Consider the following 12,598-nt stretch of genomic DNA (forward strand, 5'->3'; position numbering starts at 1 on the left):
CAAAGGGGAGAGACCTACCAAGGCCGAGGAGAGAGGCAGAGACACAGAGAAAACAGTGACGAGAGACCACGGACAGCAACTCGGGGAACACAACCAATTAAGTGGCTAGACAGAGAAGACCCTGCAAGCTACTGAGTGAGGAGAGGGCAGCCCCACAGAATCAAGCTGGGGGGCCCAGGATGAGAGGGACCGAGAAAGAAAGAACACAGGCAGCCTCTGCAAAGGACTTTTCAGTAAAGATGATAAGAGGCAGGCTGCCACAGCTTGAGAACCAAGAGGGAAACAAACCACTGGGGCAATGAGAATAGAGCGTACACAGAGGGAGGGACCCTCATGAAGGAAGCAGGAGAGCACAGGAAGTGCTGGTTTGCTTTTCATTTAAGGTTGACTTAGTGCGGCTATAAGTGCAAAAGAGCAGCTACAGGCCGGAAAGGAAAGATAAGACACACATTTCACTGTGGTGAAGTATGCAATGGATTTTTTTTTTTTTTTTTTTTTTAAGACAGGGTCTCACTCTGTTGCCCAGACGGGAATACAGTGGCACGATCACAGCCCACTGCAGCTTCGGCCTCCAGGGCTCAGTCGATCCTGTCTAGCTGGGAGTATAGGTGTGCGCCACCATGCCCTGTTTGTATTCTCTATAAACAGGATTTCACCATGTTGCTCAGGCTAATCTCAAACTCCTGGGCTCAAGCAATCTGCCCGCCTTGGCTTCCCAAAGTGCACAGGATTACAGGTGTGAGCCACCATACCTGGCCTGCAATGGATATTTTTAAATAAGCATCAAAGGCAAAATTCAATTCCAGAGAATCCAGAAGGATGTGGCATGAGGAAGCAGACATAAGAGGGGTTGGGAAGCTGGCAGGAGGATGAGGCTGAGCTTAGGGACAGGACAGAAGGTCCCCTGTTCCACCGGGATGTTACAAGGAACCCAGGGTCCCTTCCAGGTGGAGGGAGGAAGAACGGGACAGAGGTTCACGAGAAGGATTCATCACTCTCTCTGCGGAGAGCAAGGCAGACACCTGCTGGGCATGGTGTGGGCATATCAGAATAGCAAAAGCTTTAGAAGGCACTGCACTCTTGGCGGCTCATTCTGCAGCCACCACTAATCCCATGGTGACACCTGCCTGGTCGCCTCCTTCCAAGGGTTTCCCTGACTTTACTCATCCTGGAATCGCCTGTTTTTATCCTCATAGAAAACACATCAGAGACCACAGTGCTGCTTGCTGCTGGGAGGCAGCAGGACGACGTCTCCCAGTCCCCTCGTACGGGGTGGGGCTGTGACCCATCACCAGCAGAGAACACCAGCAAAGGCATGCATGTCACTTGTCCAAGGCCACAGAGCCTTCTTCTCTACCTTCCCTCTCCTTGTCCCCAACTAGACACAGAGGATGTGGAGGCCCAGAGAAGAGAACCAAAAGAAGGAAAGGAGCCTGGGTCCCCGAATTCCCACATGGAGGAAAACCATCCGTGAACCAGAAACACCCTCAACACATTGTCATAAAACCAAGAAACAACCTTCTCTGGTGTGAAGCCATGGAAATGTTGGTTTATTTGTTACAGTAGCTACCATTATTTAACAAAGCCAACGGCAGCATTGAGAACGTGGCTGAGATTAGAAGATGCTTCTCGGAGGAACCTCCCTTCCTAAGGTCCCGGGTAGTGATGAGCAGCAGTCTCAGACAGAAAGAAGGCAGAGCCTGTGGATCACAAGGGTGGCACAGGGGAGCCAAAGGGACTCGGGGGAAGAGAAAGGGACCAAGTGCCCAGAGACCACGATGGCAGTAAGGAGGGGGGCAGGAAGGTGGATGCAGGCTGCACCCAGAGAAACAGCTACAGCTGCACGCAGCAGCTCCCCAAGTCCTGATTTCGTGAGTTAAACAAAGAAATTCTAAAAGGAACAATGGAAGCAGGAACTGGAAATGAAGAATGCTGCTTTCAAAACACAGGCAGGATGTGGGATCGCATCCCAATTCCACCATCAAGAGCTCCTAGGGCAGAAACCTCTCTGGGCTGGGCTTGTTCGGCTATGACATGGAGAGAACCACCTCTAATCCACGCCACACAGTGACTGGGGCCCATGGTGGGTATTCTGCAATTGCCAGCGGCTACATTCACCACTAACAACCCAAGAAGTGGCCCGATGAGAGAAAGATCGATGAGCAAGAAAGAATGCTTGGGTTTTCATTCTTGGTTTTGGCATAGGATCTTTTAGAACTCAAGCAGAAAGGGGGAAATACTTCACAGAGCTGTTCTAAGAATTAACTGGGATAATTAAAATTAAACCCACTATATACCCATGAGAAAATTCCACTGCTTCCAGCATTATAATTGTTAGTGGCCCTGTCCTTTCCCCAAGGGTGAACTTGAATCAATGTCAACTTTATTACTATAGAAAGGACCACTTTCTCTTCCAGTATCCCTGCTTTGCCCCATCAAGTGGAACCATGGACGCTTTGGAAAGGACAGGGAAAGAGCTGTGGTGCAGCCATCGCCTCTGCCACAGAGGAAGGGTGAGCAGGCCTCCGTGAGGGTCATGGTACCTCTCCACCACCCACGACCAGGACTCAGGGAGGAAGGGGCAGCAGTTCCTGCCACCCTGACTGGGTATGGTCTGGATGGCAGGCAGGGAAGGGCACAAGATGTGTCCTTGAAAATCATACTGAGCAAAGCTGGACAGCCGTGTTGAGGCTACAAAGCCAGACAGCTCTAATCCAGCCACATGGACAACAAACAAGCTGATGCTTCCACCCCCTGGGCCTCTGGTACCATCATCTGTTTCTAAACCCGTCTATCTTGGACCAAAGGAGAGGGATGCTGGTTACCCCAAATGTTGTAAACAGGAGGACAGGTATCTGTCTTGGCTATTCTGCTTCTCCTAGATGGAATCTGAAATAGGCACACACCTTTGAGCTAAATACCCTCCTCCCCCAACAAAAGGAAAAGCAGGAAACTAAAAGTCAAGGGTGCCATTCTGACTAGTTCCTGAACCAGGTATTGTTTAAGAAGTAATGCCTGAAATGGACAAATTCAAAGGTCTCCATTTTCAGTGTATGGGTGGAATTCTTAGCCTTTGTTTAAGCAGTACGTGAATACGAATTACCAATTTTACATGCTAAACACACCTTACCGATATAAAAACACAAGACGGATTACTTCAACTCTTATCTTTAAACCAACCAAATATAGTAATTCTGCCACCTAGTGTCTTTCAAATAAATGCAGTCAAACGAAACAAGAAGACAGAAACAGACATTTATATATACACGCACAGACAACTTACTTGCAAATGTTGGGCCAATTAAATAAGGTCAAAGATAGCAGCAGGAAACCCATGTGCCCCCTCCAAGCCCTGCACTCTCTCCAGTAAAGATGCTTCTCAACAGACCTGCAGTTTCATACAGGAGCCACTATCCACACAGAGCTGTTTAAACTTAATTAAAATTAAATAAAATTATAAATTAAGCTACCCAATCAGACCAGCCACATTTCAGGTATGGAACACCACACGTGGCTAAAGGCAACTAAATTAGACAGTGCAGACATCCCGTCTCTGCTGGAAGTTCTACTGGACAACACTTCAATAGTGAAAGTATTTTGCCTCAATTTTGAGATGGAAGAAGAGGAAATCAGCACAATAAGACAGTGAACACCTTTGAGCTGCTGAGATCGCTCAGACATGTAGAAAGACACAGAACACACCACCCTTATCCCACAAAGGCAAGACTAGTCCTTAGAAATGAGGCTGTCTCGGCCGGGCGCGGTGGCTCAAGCCTGTAATCCCAGCACTTTGGGAGGCCGAGACGGGCGCATCACGAGGTCAGGAGATCGAGACCATCCTGGCGAACACGGTGAAACCCCGTCTCTACTAAAAAAATACAAAAAACTAGCCGGGCGAGATGGTGGGCACCTGCAGTCCCATCTACTCGGGCGGCTGAGGCAGGAGAACGGCGTGAACCCGGGAGGCGGAGCTTGCAGTGAGCTGAGATCCGGCCCCTGCACTCCAGCCTGGGCGACAGAGCGAGACTCCGTCTCAAAAAAAAAAAAAAAAATGAGGCTGTCTCCTCCTGGCATCAGATTCAAACCAACTGGTGGCAAAATATTAAAATGACCAATATACTAAAATTGACCTATCATTCATTAACAAGGCATATTTTCTCAACTTTAAACTTATTACAGTGGTCAATGAAGCATAATCTGAAGATCTTTAAAAAGAAACAAGAAAATTCTTTCAATAATAGCAAGTAAGGCTCAAAAACTAGAGTCCATTATCAAAATTAAATTTTGGCCATGGCTTGTGTGGAGGGCGACAGCAGCTGAATGCAGTGGCCATGAAGAGGCCCCTTTCTCTGGGACTCTGTGGCGCTGTGCGGCCAGGCCCCACTCGCCTCCTGCCTGCCTGCACTCTCAGCTGCTCTCTCGGGTGCCGGAACATTTCTCTGCAAAAAGCTAGCTACTTCTTCCCCTCGGAAATCCTGCCTCTGCCCGCCCACCCATTTTGTCTGTCACTGCACTATTGTTTTCCTTCATAGGAAATATTAAGACTTGTGATACTGACTCACTGACTGTAAGTTCCACGCAGGCAAGAGCCAGGATGCTCAACTGAACCTAGCAGACCCAGAGCCTGCTAGCAGGGAGGCGGGCCACTCCTCAAATGGACCAAGGCTGAAAATGCTAATTATCTTTACTCTAAGGGTATGTCCGCAAAATGTGTACAAAAATCCAATAAGAGAAAGGAGTTTCTGATCACAAAAGCACTCTGCCCCATCCCTTTTTAAGGCAACTACTTGTTATCTTTTCTGTTTTCAGTTCTGGTAGTTACCTTCAAAATTCTAACTGATGCGCCACTATCCCGTGCAGCAGACCATCAGTTACTGCATGCGCTCCCTCTCCCTTACTCCCGGAGACAAGCCCCACCTCCTCGTCAATGGAATGCTGTCCAGTCTCCCATTTGGCCCAGGTGGACCAGAGCATTCAGGGGTTTATGGTCACCCATATGACTCATGCAAGGCCAATCACATGCCTAATGCCTACTTGAGGGGCTAAGACAGGAAGCAGAGATGAGACTGGGCGCGGTGGCTCACACCTATAACCTCAGCATTTTGGGAAGCAGAGGCAGGAGGATCGCCTGAAGCTAGGAGTTAAAGACCAGCCTGGGCAACATAACAAGGCCTCCATTTCTACAAAAGAATTTTAAAACCTATCCAGCCATGGTGGTGAATGCCTATTGTCTCAGCTCCTTAGAAGGCTGAGGCAGGAAGAACTCTAGAGCCCAGGAGTTCGAGGCTAGAGCGAGCCTCGCACTGCACTTCACACCACTGCACTTCACACCACTGCACTTCAGCGTAGGCGACAAAGTGAGACCCTATCTTTAAAATAAAATTTAAAAAGTATACAAATTAAGAGAAGAAAGCAGAGCTGATAGCCATAAATATACAATGCAGACCACAGAATTATAACACTAGATGCAGTCCTACCAACTACCCTTGCCTGCACTTTCCAGGAGCTCAAACCAACAAATTCTTTCTCTTACTCTAGTTTAAATTGGGGTTTTATCCCTGCAACTGAAAGACTGTTGAATACAATCACCACATCATAATTTGTCATGATTTACAGACTTCAGACAACTTTAGACATTACCCATTAACTCTACGGTAATAAAGAGGAGATTTGGCTCATTTATACTACCTCCTAACAATCTGAGTTACATGTTTAGCTCTATCTGGATACCTTTGAAGCCTCTATATTTTGGTCTGTCAACTTCAGATGATGTAATCATGTAACTCCAACAATGCTAGGTAAGGATTTTAGTGCCCCTTCCATTCCCACCCCATCTCTACCATCTACTTGCCAAATTAACTTGGTTAGTTTTCCTTTTATATTCATCAGAACTGAAGACATTTTCATTCTGTTCTGAAACCATAATTAAGTCAGTAAGTCTTCAGTGTTTCAGTCACATATTGATTCCAAAAATGAAAGCTCAAGCAATACTTACATTATGACTACGTGAATACAGCTCCCAAGAGAGCCAAGGATCCTAAAAGGATGGCATCTCTTTCTATGGGTCTTTGATCATGACCCCTAAGCTGCTTAAAGGAGAACCTTTTTAATATCAAGGGCTTCCAACAGATCAACTGCTGAAAAATCAAGCCATATTTTGGTTTGCCTCATATTTGGACCATGACTTAATGCTATTTGCTTTTCCTAGAGATTAGAATTGCCTTTCTTTTTTCTTGTTGAGAGAAGAAAGACGTGCCTATCCCCTAGAACTAGTCTTCTACCTATTTACTCATTTATTTAAAGCAAAGCATTCTCATGACAAATGATCGTTCTTCTTGGAAAACACACTGTCCTAATTTGGACTGGTTGCTTTCTATGCTTGCTGCACAGCTGACTTTCTTGGGTTCACTGTCCTTGTAATTTTCTTTCTTTAGAGACATGGTCTCGATCTCTCGCCCAGGTTGGAGTGCAGTGGCACGATCGTGGCTCACTACAGCTTGACCTCCTGGGCTCAGGCTCACGTCACTACCCCTGGATAATTTTTTTATTTTTTTTATTTTTGTGGAGATGGAGTCTCTTCCTATGTTTTCCAGGCTGGTCTCAAGCTCAAGCGATCATCCCGCCTCGGCCTCCCAAGTAGCTGGGACTACAGGCATGTGCTAGTTTTTTATTTTCTTTGTAGAGATAGGGGTCTCGCTATGTTGCTCAGGCTGGTTTCAAGCTCCTGGCTTCAAGTGATCCTTCCACCTTGACCCCCCGAAGTGTTGGGATTACAGGCGTAAGCCAGTGTGATTGGCCCGTCTTAACCATTTTTGGGTCTTGTCTTGCTTTGTTTTTTTGAGGCAGGGTCTTACTCTGTAGTCGAGGCTGGAGTGCAGAGGCATGAACATACCTCACTAGAGCCTTGACCTCCTGAGCTCAAGCGGTCCACCAGCCTCAGTCTCCTGAGTAGCTGGGACCACAGGCACACCACTATCCCTGGCTAGTCTGTTTGTACAGATGGGGTCTTGCCATGTTGCTGAGGCTGGTCTCAAACTCCTTGGCTCAAGCAGTCCTCCTGCCTTGGCCTCTCAAAGTGCTTGGATTACAGGCATGAGCCATTACACCTGGCTCATCTTAACTATTTTTAACTGTAGAGTTCAGTAGCATTAAATACATTCACACTGTTATACAACCATCCCCACCATTCGTTTCTAGAATAACTCTTTTCATCTTGTAAAAACAACTCCCCTCCCCCGCAGCCCCTGGCAACCACCACTCTACTGTCCGTATCTATGAATTAAGTACTTCAGGTCCCTCATATAAGAAGAATCACATAGTATTTGTCCTTTTGTGACTGGCTTATTTCATTTAGCATAATGTCCTTAGGGGTCACCCATGTTGTAGCACGTGTCAGAATGTCCTTTAAGGTTATTGAATATTAAGGTTCAATAATATTCTACTCTAAGTATACACCAGATTTTGCTTATCCATTCGTCCATCAATGGACACTTCAGTTGCTTCCACATTTTAGCTGCTGCGAATAACGCTGCTATGAACGCTGGCATGCAAACATCTTTTCACCACCCTGCGTTCCATTCTTTTGGGTATATACCCAAGAGTAGAACTGCTGGGTCATATGGATCAGGCTGACTCTTATAGCAACAAACATTTTCAACTGGCACTCTGGGCAAGGCAGAGTTTCTACCGGGCAGCATAGCTCCTACACTCTAAGAGCGTACAGTGCAGAATGGGGAATTGAGATACTCGAGGAAGACTAATGTGATTTACCTACCAGACTTGAAGATGTGGATCAGACACATTAGCAGAGTGCCTAGTTCTTGGCAATAGAAAGTATGTTGCTGCTCACTCATTTCCACCTTCAGCTGTTTTGTAACAATGTCTTCTAAAAGAATACCCACCAGTTGTAATAGAAACCTTCCAAGAAACAAAAAGGGTGACAGTGAATTAGGTGACTACTATAAAGCACTTATGCCAAGTATATATGAAAATATATGTGGTAAATATAAAGTAAAAATAGAAGTAAAGTACATTAAACCGTTAAAGTGAAACGTGTAACACCATCGCCTTGGATACAGTCACTTTTCCTCTCTGTGTATCACCTTCCTCGCTGAGGATGAAATGGCAGGTAGTATTTTTTTAAGCTTTGTAAACTGTACACCATTACACAAATACAAGCTGATCATCTGTCATAGGAATTTAATGTACCATCAGTTTTAGCCAGCTGCTTCAATGCAACAGAGGGAAAGCCACGGGCTGCCTGCTGAACCCGCAAACAAAAAGGTGCCCAGCAGGCTTACTGGGCTTATCTCCATCGACAACACAGGGCATCTTCACTGACGACAAACCAAATGACGGCTGCATGAAGTCACAGCCACTCAGCCAGAAGTAGCACATTTGCAGCAGCAGCTCTAACTCAGTGAATGCTCAGAATCCAGCAGAGGTGGAGAGGGACCCATCTAGGCAGCAAGCATTTACGAGTGCCTGACCACTGTCCTGAGGGAGCTTCCCAACAATTTATGAGGGAAGACAGGATTTGATACTACAGGTATTTACTGGAGGCAGTCTGCCTTGCAGGGAGAAGTATTTTATTACTGACAGCGTGTAAAACTGCCGGCCCATGGTGAGAATATAAGATTCACTTTCTGTGGCTTCTCTTGGGTTTTAACTTCCCTGAAGGCAATGCACGCCTACTGCCTGAGGACAAGAGACAGAACATGACAGAACCTCAAGAGAGGTATGAAACAGGAGCCACAGATAAGCCAGGACGGATTAGAAAATTACACTGATACAGACTTCTTTACCCAGCTCAGAACTGAAGCGAGACCAGGTGTTATTCCAGACTTAACTGATCATGAAATACCAAGTGACTTCCCAAAAGGCATGGGTTAGTTACAGGCTCAGATAGAAAGCATACCTTGAAAATGTTTCTTCTGGCAAATTCTTTATTTGTTTCCCTTCACTGTGTTCTTCTAGTGCTGAATTACTGTCCCCATCTCTTAGCCTATTAATTACTGGACAGGAGATTAAATATGGAGAGAAAGAGAGCTCCTGAATACGAGAAAGAACAATATCTTCAGTTGACTGGGAAATCAGAACCCTCAAAATGGCCAGAATTCCTGATATCCACAGTTGAACAGTGCTCACAGATGCCTAAAATAAACAGAATAAATAAGTCATAGCTAAAGAAAAAAGGAAGATTAAATTTCCCCCAATTGCCAATTTTGTGGAAAAAAAAATTACTCCTATTTTACTATCCTACCAATAAATCTTTCTATCACTGAGTCTCAAAGTGTGGTCCCAGAAAAGCAGCATTAGTATCACCTGGGAATTTGTTAAAAATGCAAACTCTTGGCTCGGTGTGGGAGCCACCTGTAATCCACCTGTAAACTTTGGGAGGCTGAGACGGGTGGATCACAAGGTCAGGAGATTGAGACCATCCTGGCTAACACGGTGAAACTCCGTCTCTACAAAAAATTAGCCAGGCACAGTGGCACACGCCTGTAGTCCCAGCTACTCAGGAGGCTGAGGCAGGAGAATCGCTTGAATCCGGGAGGCGGAGGCTGCAGTGAGCCGAGATCGCACCACTATACTCCAGCCTGGGCGACAGAGCAAGACTCCGTCTCCAAAAAAAACAGGCCGGGTGCAGTGGCTCACACCTGTAATCCCAGCACTTTGGGAGGCCAAGGTGGGCGGATCACGAGGTCAGGAGATCAAGACCATCCTGGTTAACATGGTGAAACCCCGTCTCTACTAAAAATACAAAAAATTAGCTGGCATGGTGGCGGGTACCTGTACTCCCAGCTACTTGGGAAGCTGAGGCAGGAGAATGGTGTGAACCCTGGAGATGGAGCTTGCAGTGAGCCGAGACCACACCACTGCACTCCAGCGTGGGCAACACAGCGAGACTCCATCCCCTGCCCCGCAAAAAAAAAAAAAAAAAAAAAGGAAACTCTCAAGCTCCACCCAAACTGACTGACTCAGACATTCTGGGGGTGGTCCCAGTAATCAGTGCTTGAACAAGCCCTCTAGATTCATCTGCTGAGTCAGGCGAGAGACTCACCATTGTGTTTGGAGTGACGAACATACTCCGTAAAAGCATGTCCACCGGACGGAGGGAGGAAGGGGCCAAAATCTCAAATAATGTATTTAACACTCCAAGGGCTTCATGAGAGTCAATGTGCATCTGTGAAATTAGACACCACAAACATTTCTACATAAGCCAAAAGAAACGTCAGCTTCCTATACATCAGCTATGTAACTCCAGGGCAAATTGTCATAATCATCTCATCATCACGTTCCCTCATTTAAAAGCATTTTAAGTTCAGTGGTGAACCAAGCAAACATTTTTAGAACAACACTGTATCAGCTATATTTTTCCCATAACGGAAATCTTTTCATTTAGATTTTTATTACATAAATAATAAATGTTTTCTGTAAAAGACTCAAATATACAAAAGTGTGAAAAAAAATCAACTAGAACTGCAGCACCCTGATAAATCATTACCAACATTTTGGGGACCAGTCTTCCAAGCGTCCCTTTGTAAACACATACACGGGATGGTATGCACACTCTTTTTCTTTTTTTTCTTTTTCCGCACTCCATCCCTCCCCCAACAGTTGTAACAAATGCTAAGTCGTGTATATCCCTTTCTTAATCTCCCCCATGTTCCTATAGTCATATCCTTGCCCCCTCACACACACAGGTTTAGTTTTAGTTGTTTTTGAAAAACCATAAACATCTTTGCTTTTCTCACTTAACAGTGCATTGGAGAACTCCCAAGGCAACTGGCTGAACTTCCTTCCTCCCTCCCCTTCCTTCCTTCCATTTCTTTCCTTCCTTCCTTCCTTCCTTCCTTCCTTCCTTCCTTCCTTCCTTCCTTCCTTCCTTCCTTCCTTCCTTCCTCCTCCCTCCCTCCCTCCCTCCCTCCCTCCCTCCTTCCCCTCTCCCTCTCCCTCTCTCTCTCTCTCTCTTTTCTAACAGAGTCTCGCTCTGTCCCCCAGGAGTGCAACGACACACTCATGGGCTCAAGTGATCCTCCTACTTCAGCCTCCTGAGTTAGCTGGGACTACAGGTGCACACCACCACACCCAGCTAGTTTTTGTATTTCTAGTAGAGACAGGGTTTCACCATGTTGCCCAGGCTGGTCTCAAACTCCTGAGCTCAAGCAATCTGCCTGTCTTGGACTCTCAAAGTGCTGTGATTACAGGCATGAGCCACTGCACCTGGCCAGAACATTTTTAATCATGCAAAATAACCCAAGCTAAAATAGTCTAAGCTTATACCACAGTGTGTTCAACCATTCCTGATTGATGGTGGGCACTGACTGTTTCCAATATTTGTTTCTACTGAGTGTGTATACACATAGCAAACAATTCTGCAAAGAGATGTGGTGTTTTTCAAGGCACAGATGTGAAGCTCACAACACTGGCCACATCTTACAAGAAGGGAACAATGGACCTTCTGAGCTCCAGGATTCCTGCACCCTGGACCCTCACCTGTGCCCACCAACTCTGCCTCCCCCCAGCAACTCTGGGAGAACCCACAGTGCTCTGTCATCCATGCAGCCAATCCTAACCCGTGTCTGTGAACACCACGACAGAGATTTGTTTCTCCTGTATCAGGAACCGATCCTCCCTGTTTGCTTCTGTCCTCAGGGTGGAAACAGGCCCTCATTTCTGCCAACTTAACCCCCTGCCGACTCCTCTCCTCCTCTGGCTACCGTCTTATTTCTCTGCTCCTTCTTCAAGTAAAACCTTTTTCCAAGTCTCTCTCCTGTCCTTTCAGGAACACACTCCCATTAGGGTTTGGCTCCCTTTGCTCCTCCAAAAGCACTCATCAGTGCTCTCGGTGCTGCCAAACCTGTGCCAAGTTCCCAGGGTGCTCACAGCAGATGTCACCCTCCTGCACAAAATGCCTTAAAAAAAATCTTGGCTTTAGGAACCCGACACCTGCCTACTCCCCCTGCCCCAGCACTGGCTCCCCTCACCTCCCTGACCTTGGACCTGGGACTCAGCAGGCTCGGTATTCAAGTTCCTCCTCCTCTCCAGCCAGGCTGTGTCCACTGTGAGTGGACATCTCAGATGCTGACCCCCTGCCCCACAGTCTCTCGACAACTCTGGGCTCATACACCTGATGCTGGCCTCGCCTCATTAGGCACCTATGGGGTCTCAATTGCTACATCCAGACAATCTCTGACCTCCTGCTGCCCCCAATGTCTGCCCTACCTCGTCTACAGCCACCCTGTCCTCACCCTGAAATCACCCCCAATGCCCTGCTCTCTCTCACATTCCACATCTAAGTCAACAGCAAACCTTGCTGTTTCTGTTTTCACGCTGCCAAGGGATGCCACGTGGGCCATTCCACTTCACCACTGGGCCTCATTCGGGTGGCTCTGCTCTGCTCTCACCTCCCCCTCAAGACTACTCTCAACTCAGGATCCTGCTAAACACCACATCAGGGCAAACCCTCTCAAGGCTCCTCCATGCTGGCCTCACCCCACCAGGCCTCGCTCCCTTCCCTCCGCATAGCTGCCCCACTCCTCCACCCCCATTGCTTGCACCCTAACAGCACGTTCCCCCCAGGGCCTTTGCAGCT

The 12,598-nt window shown here is 46.9% G+C and overlaps 1 protein-coding gene across 2 annotated transcripts in view; it reads right to left on the reverse strand.

Annotated features, from left to right (window-relative positions):
- Positions 1-12,598, reverse strand: part of HTT (huntingtin) — a 165,940-nt gene that overhangs the window by 45,322 nt on the left and 108,020 nt on the right. For both annotated transcript variants that reach the window (XM_050792246.1, XM_050792247.1), the window contains 3 exons: positions 10,064-10,186; positions 8,918-9,153; positions 7,775-7,917 (listed from right to left, as the gene is read on the reverse strand). In XM_050792246.1, coding sequence (XP_050648203.1) covers positions 7,775-7,917; positions 8,918-9,153; positions 10,064-10,186 — 502 coding nt within the window. The remainder of the gene's footprint in view (positions 1-7,774; positions 7,918-8,917; positions 9,154-10,063; positions 10,187-12,598) is intronic.

This window comes from Macaca thibetana, chromosome 5 (genome assembly GCF_024542745.1).
Source record: "Macaca thibetana thibetana isolate TM-01 chromosome 5, ASM2454274v1, whole genome shotgun sequence".
Lineage (NCBI taxonomy): Eukaryota > Metazoa > Chordata > Mammalia > Primates > Cercopithecidae > Macaca > Macaca thibetana.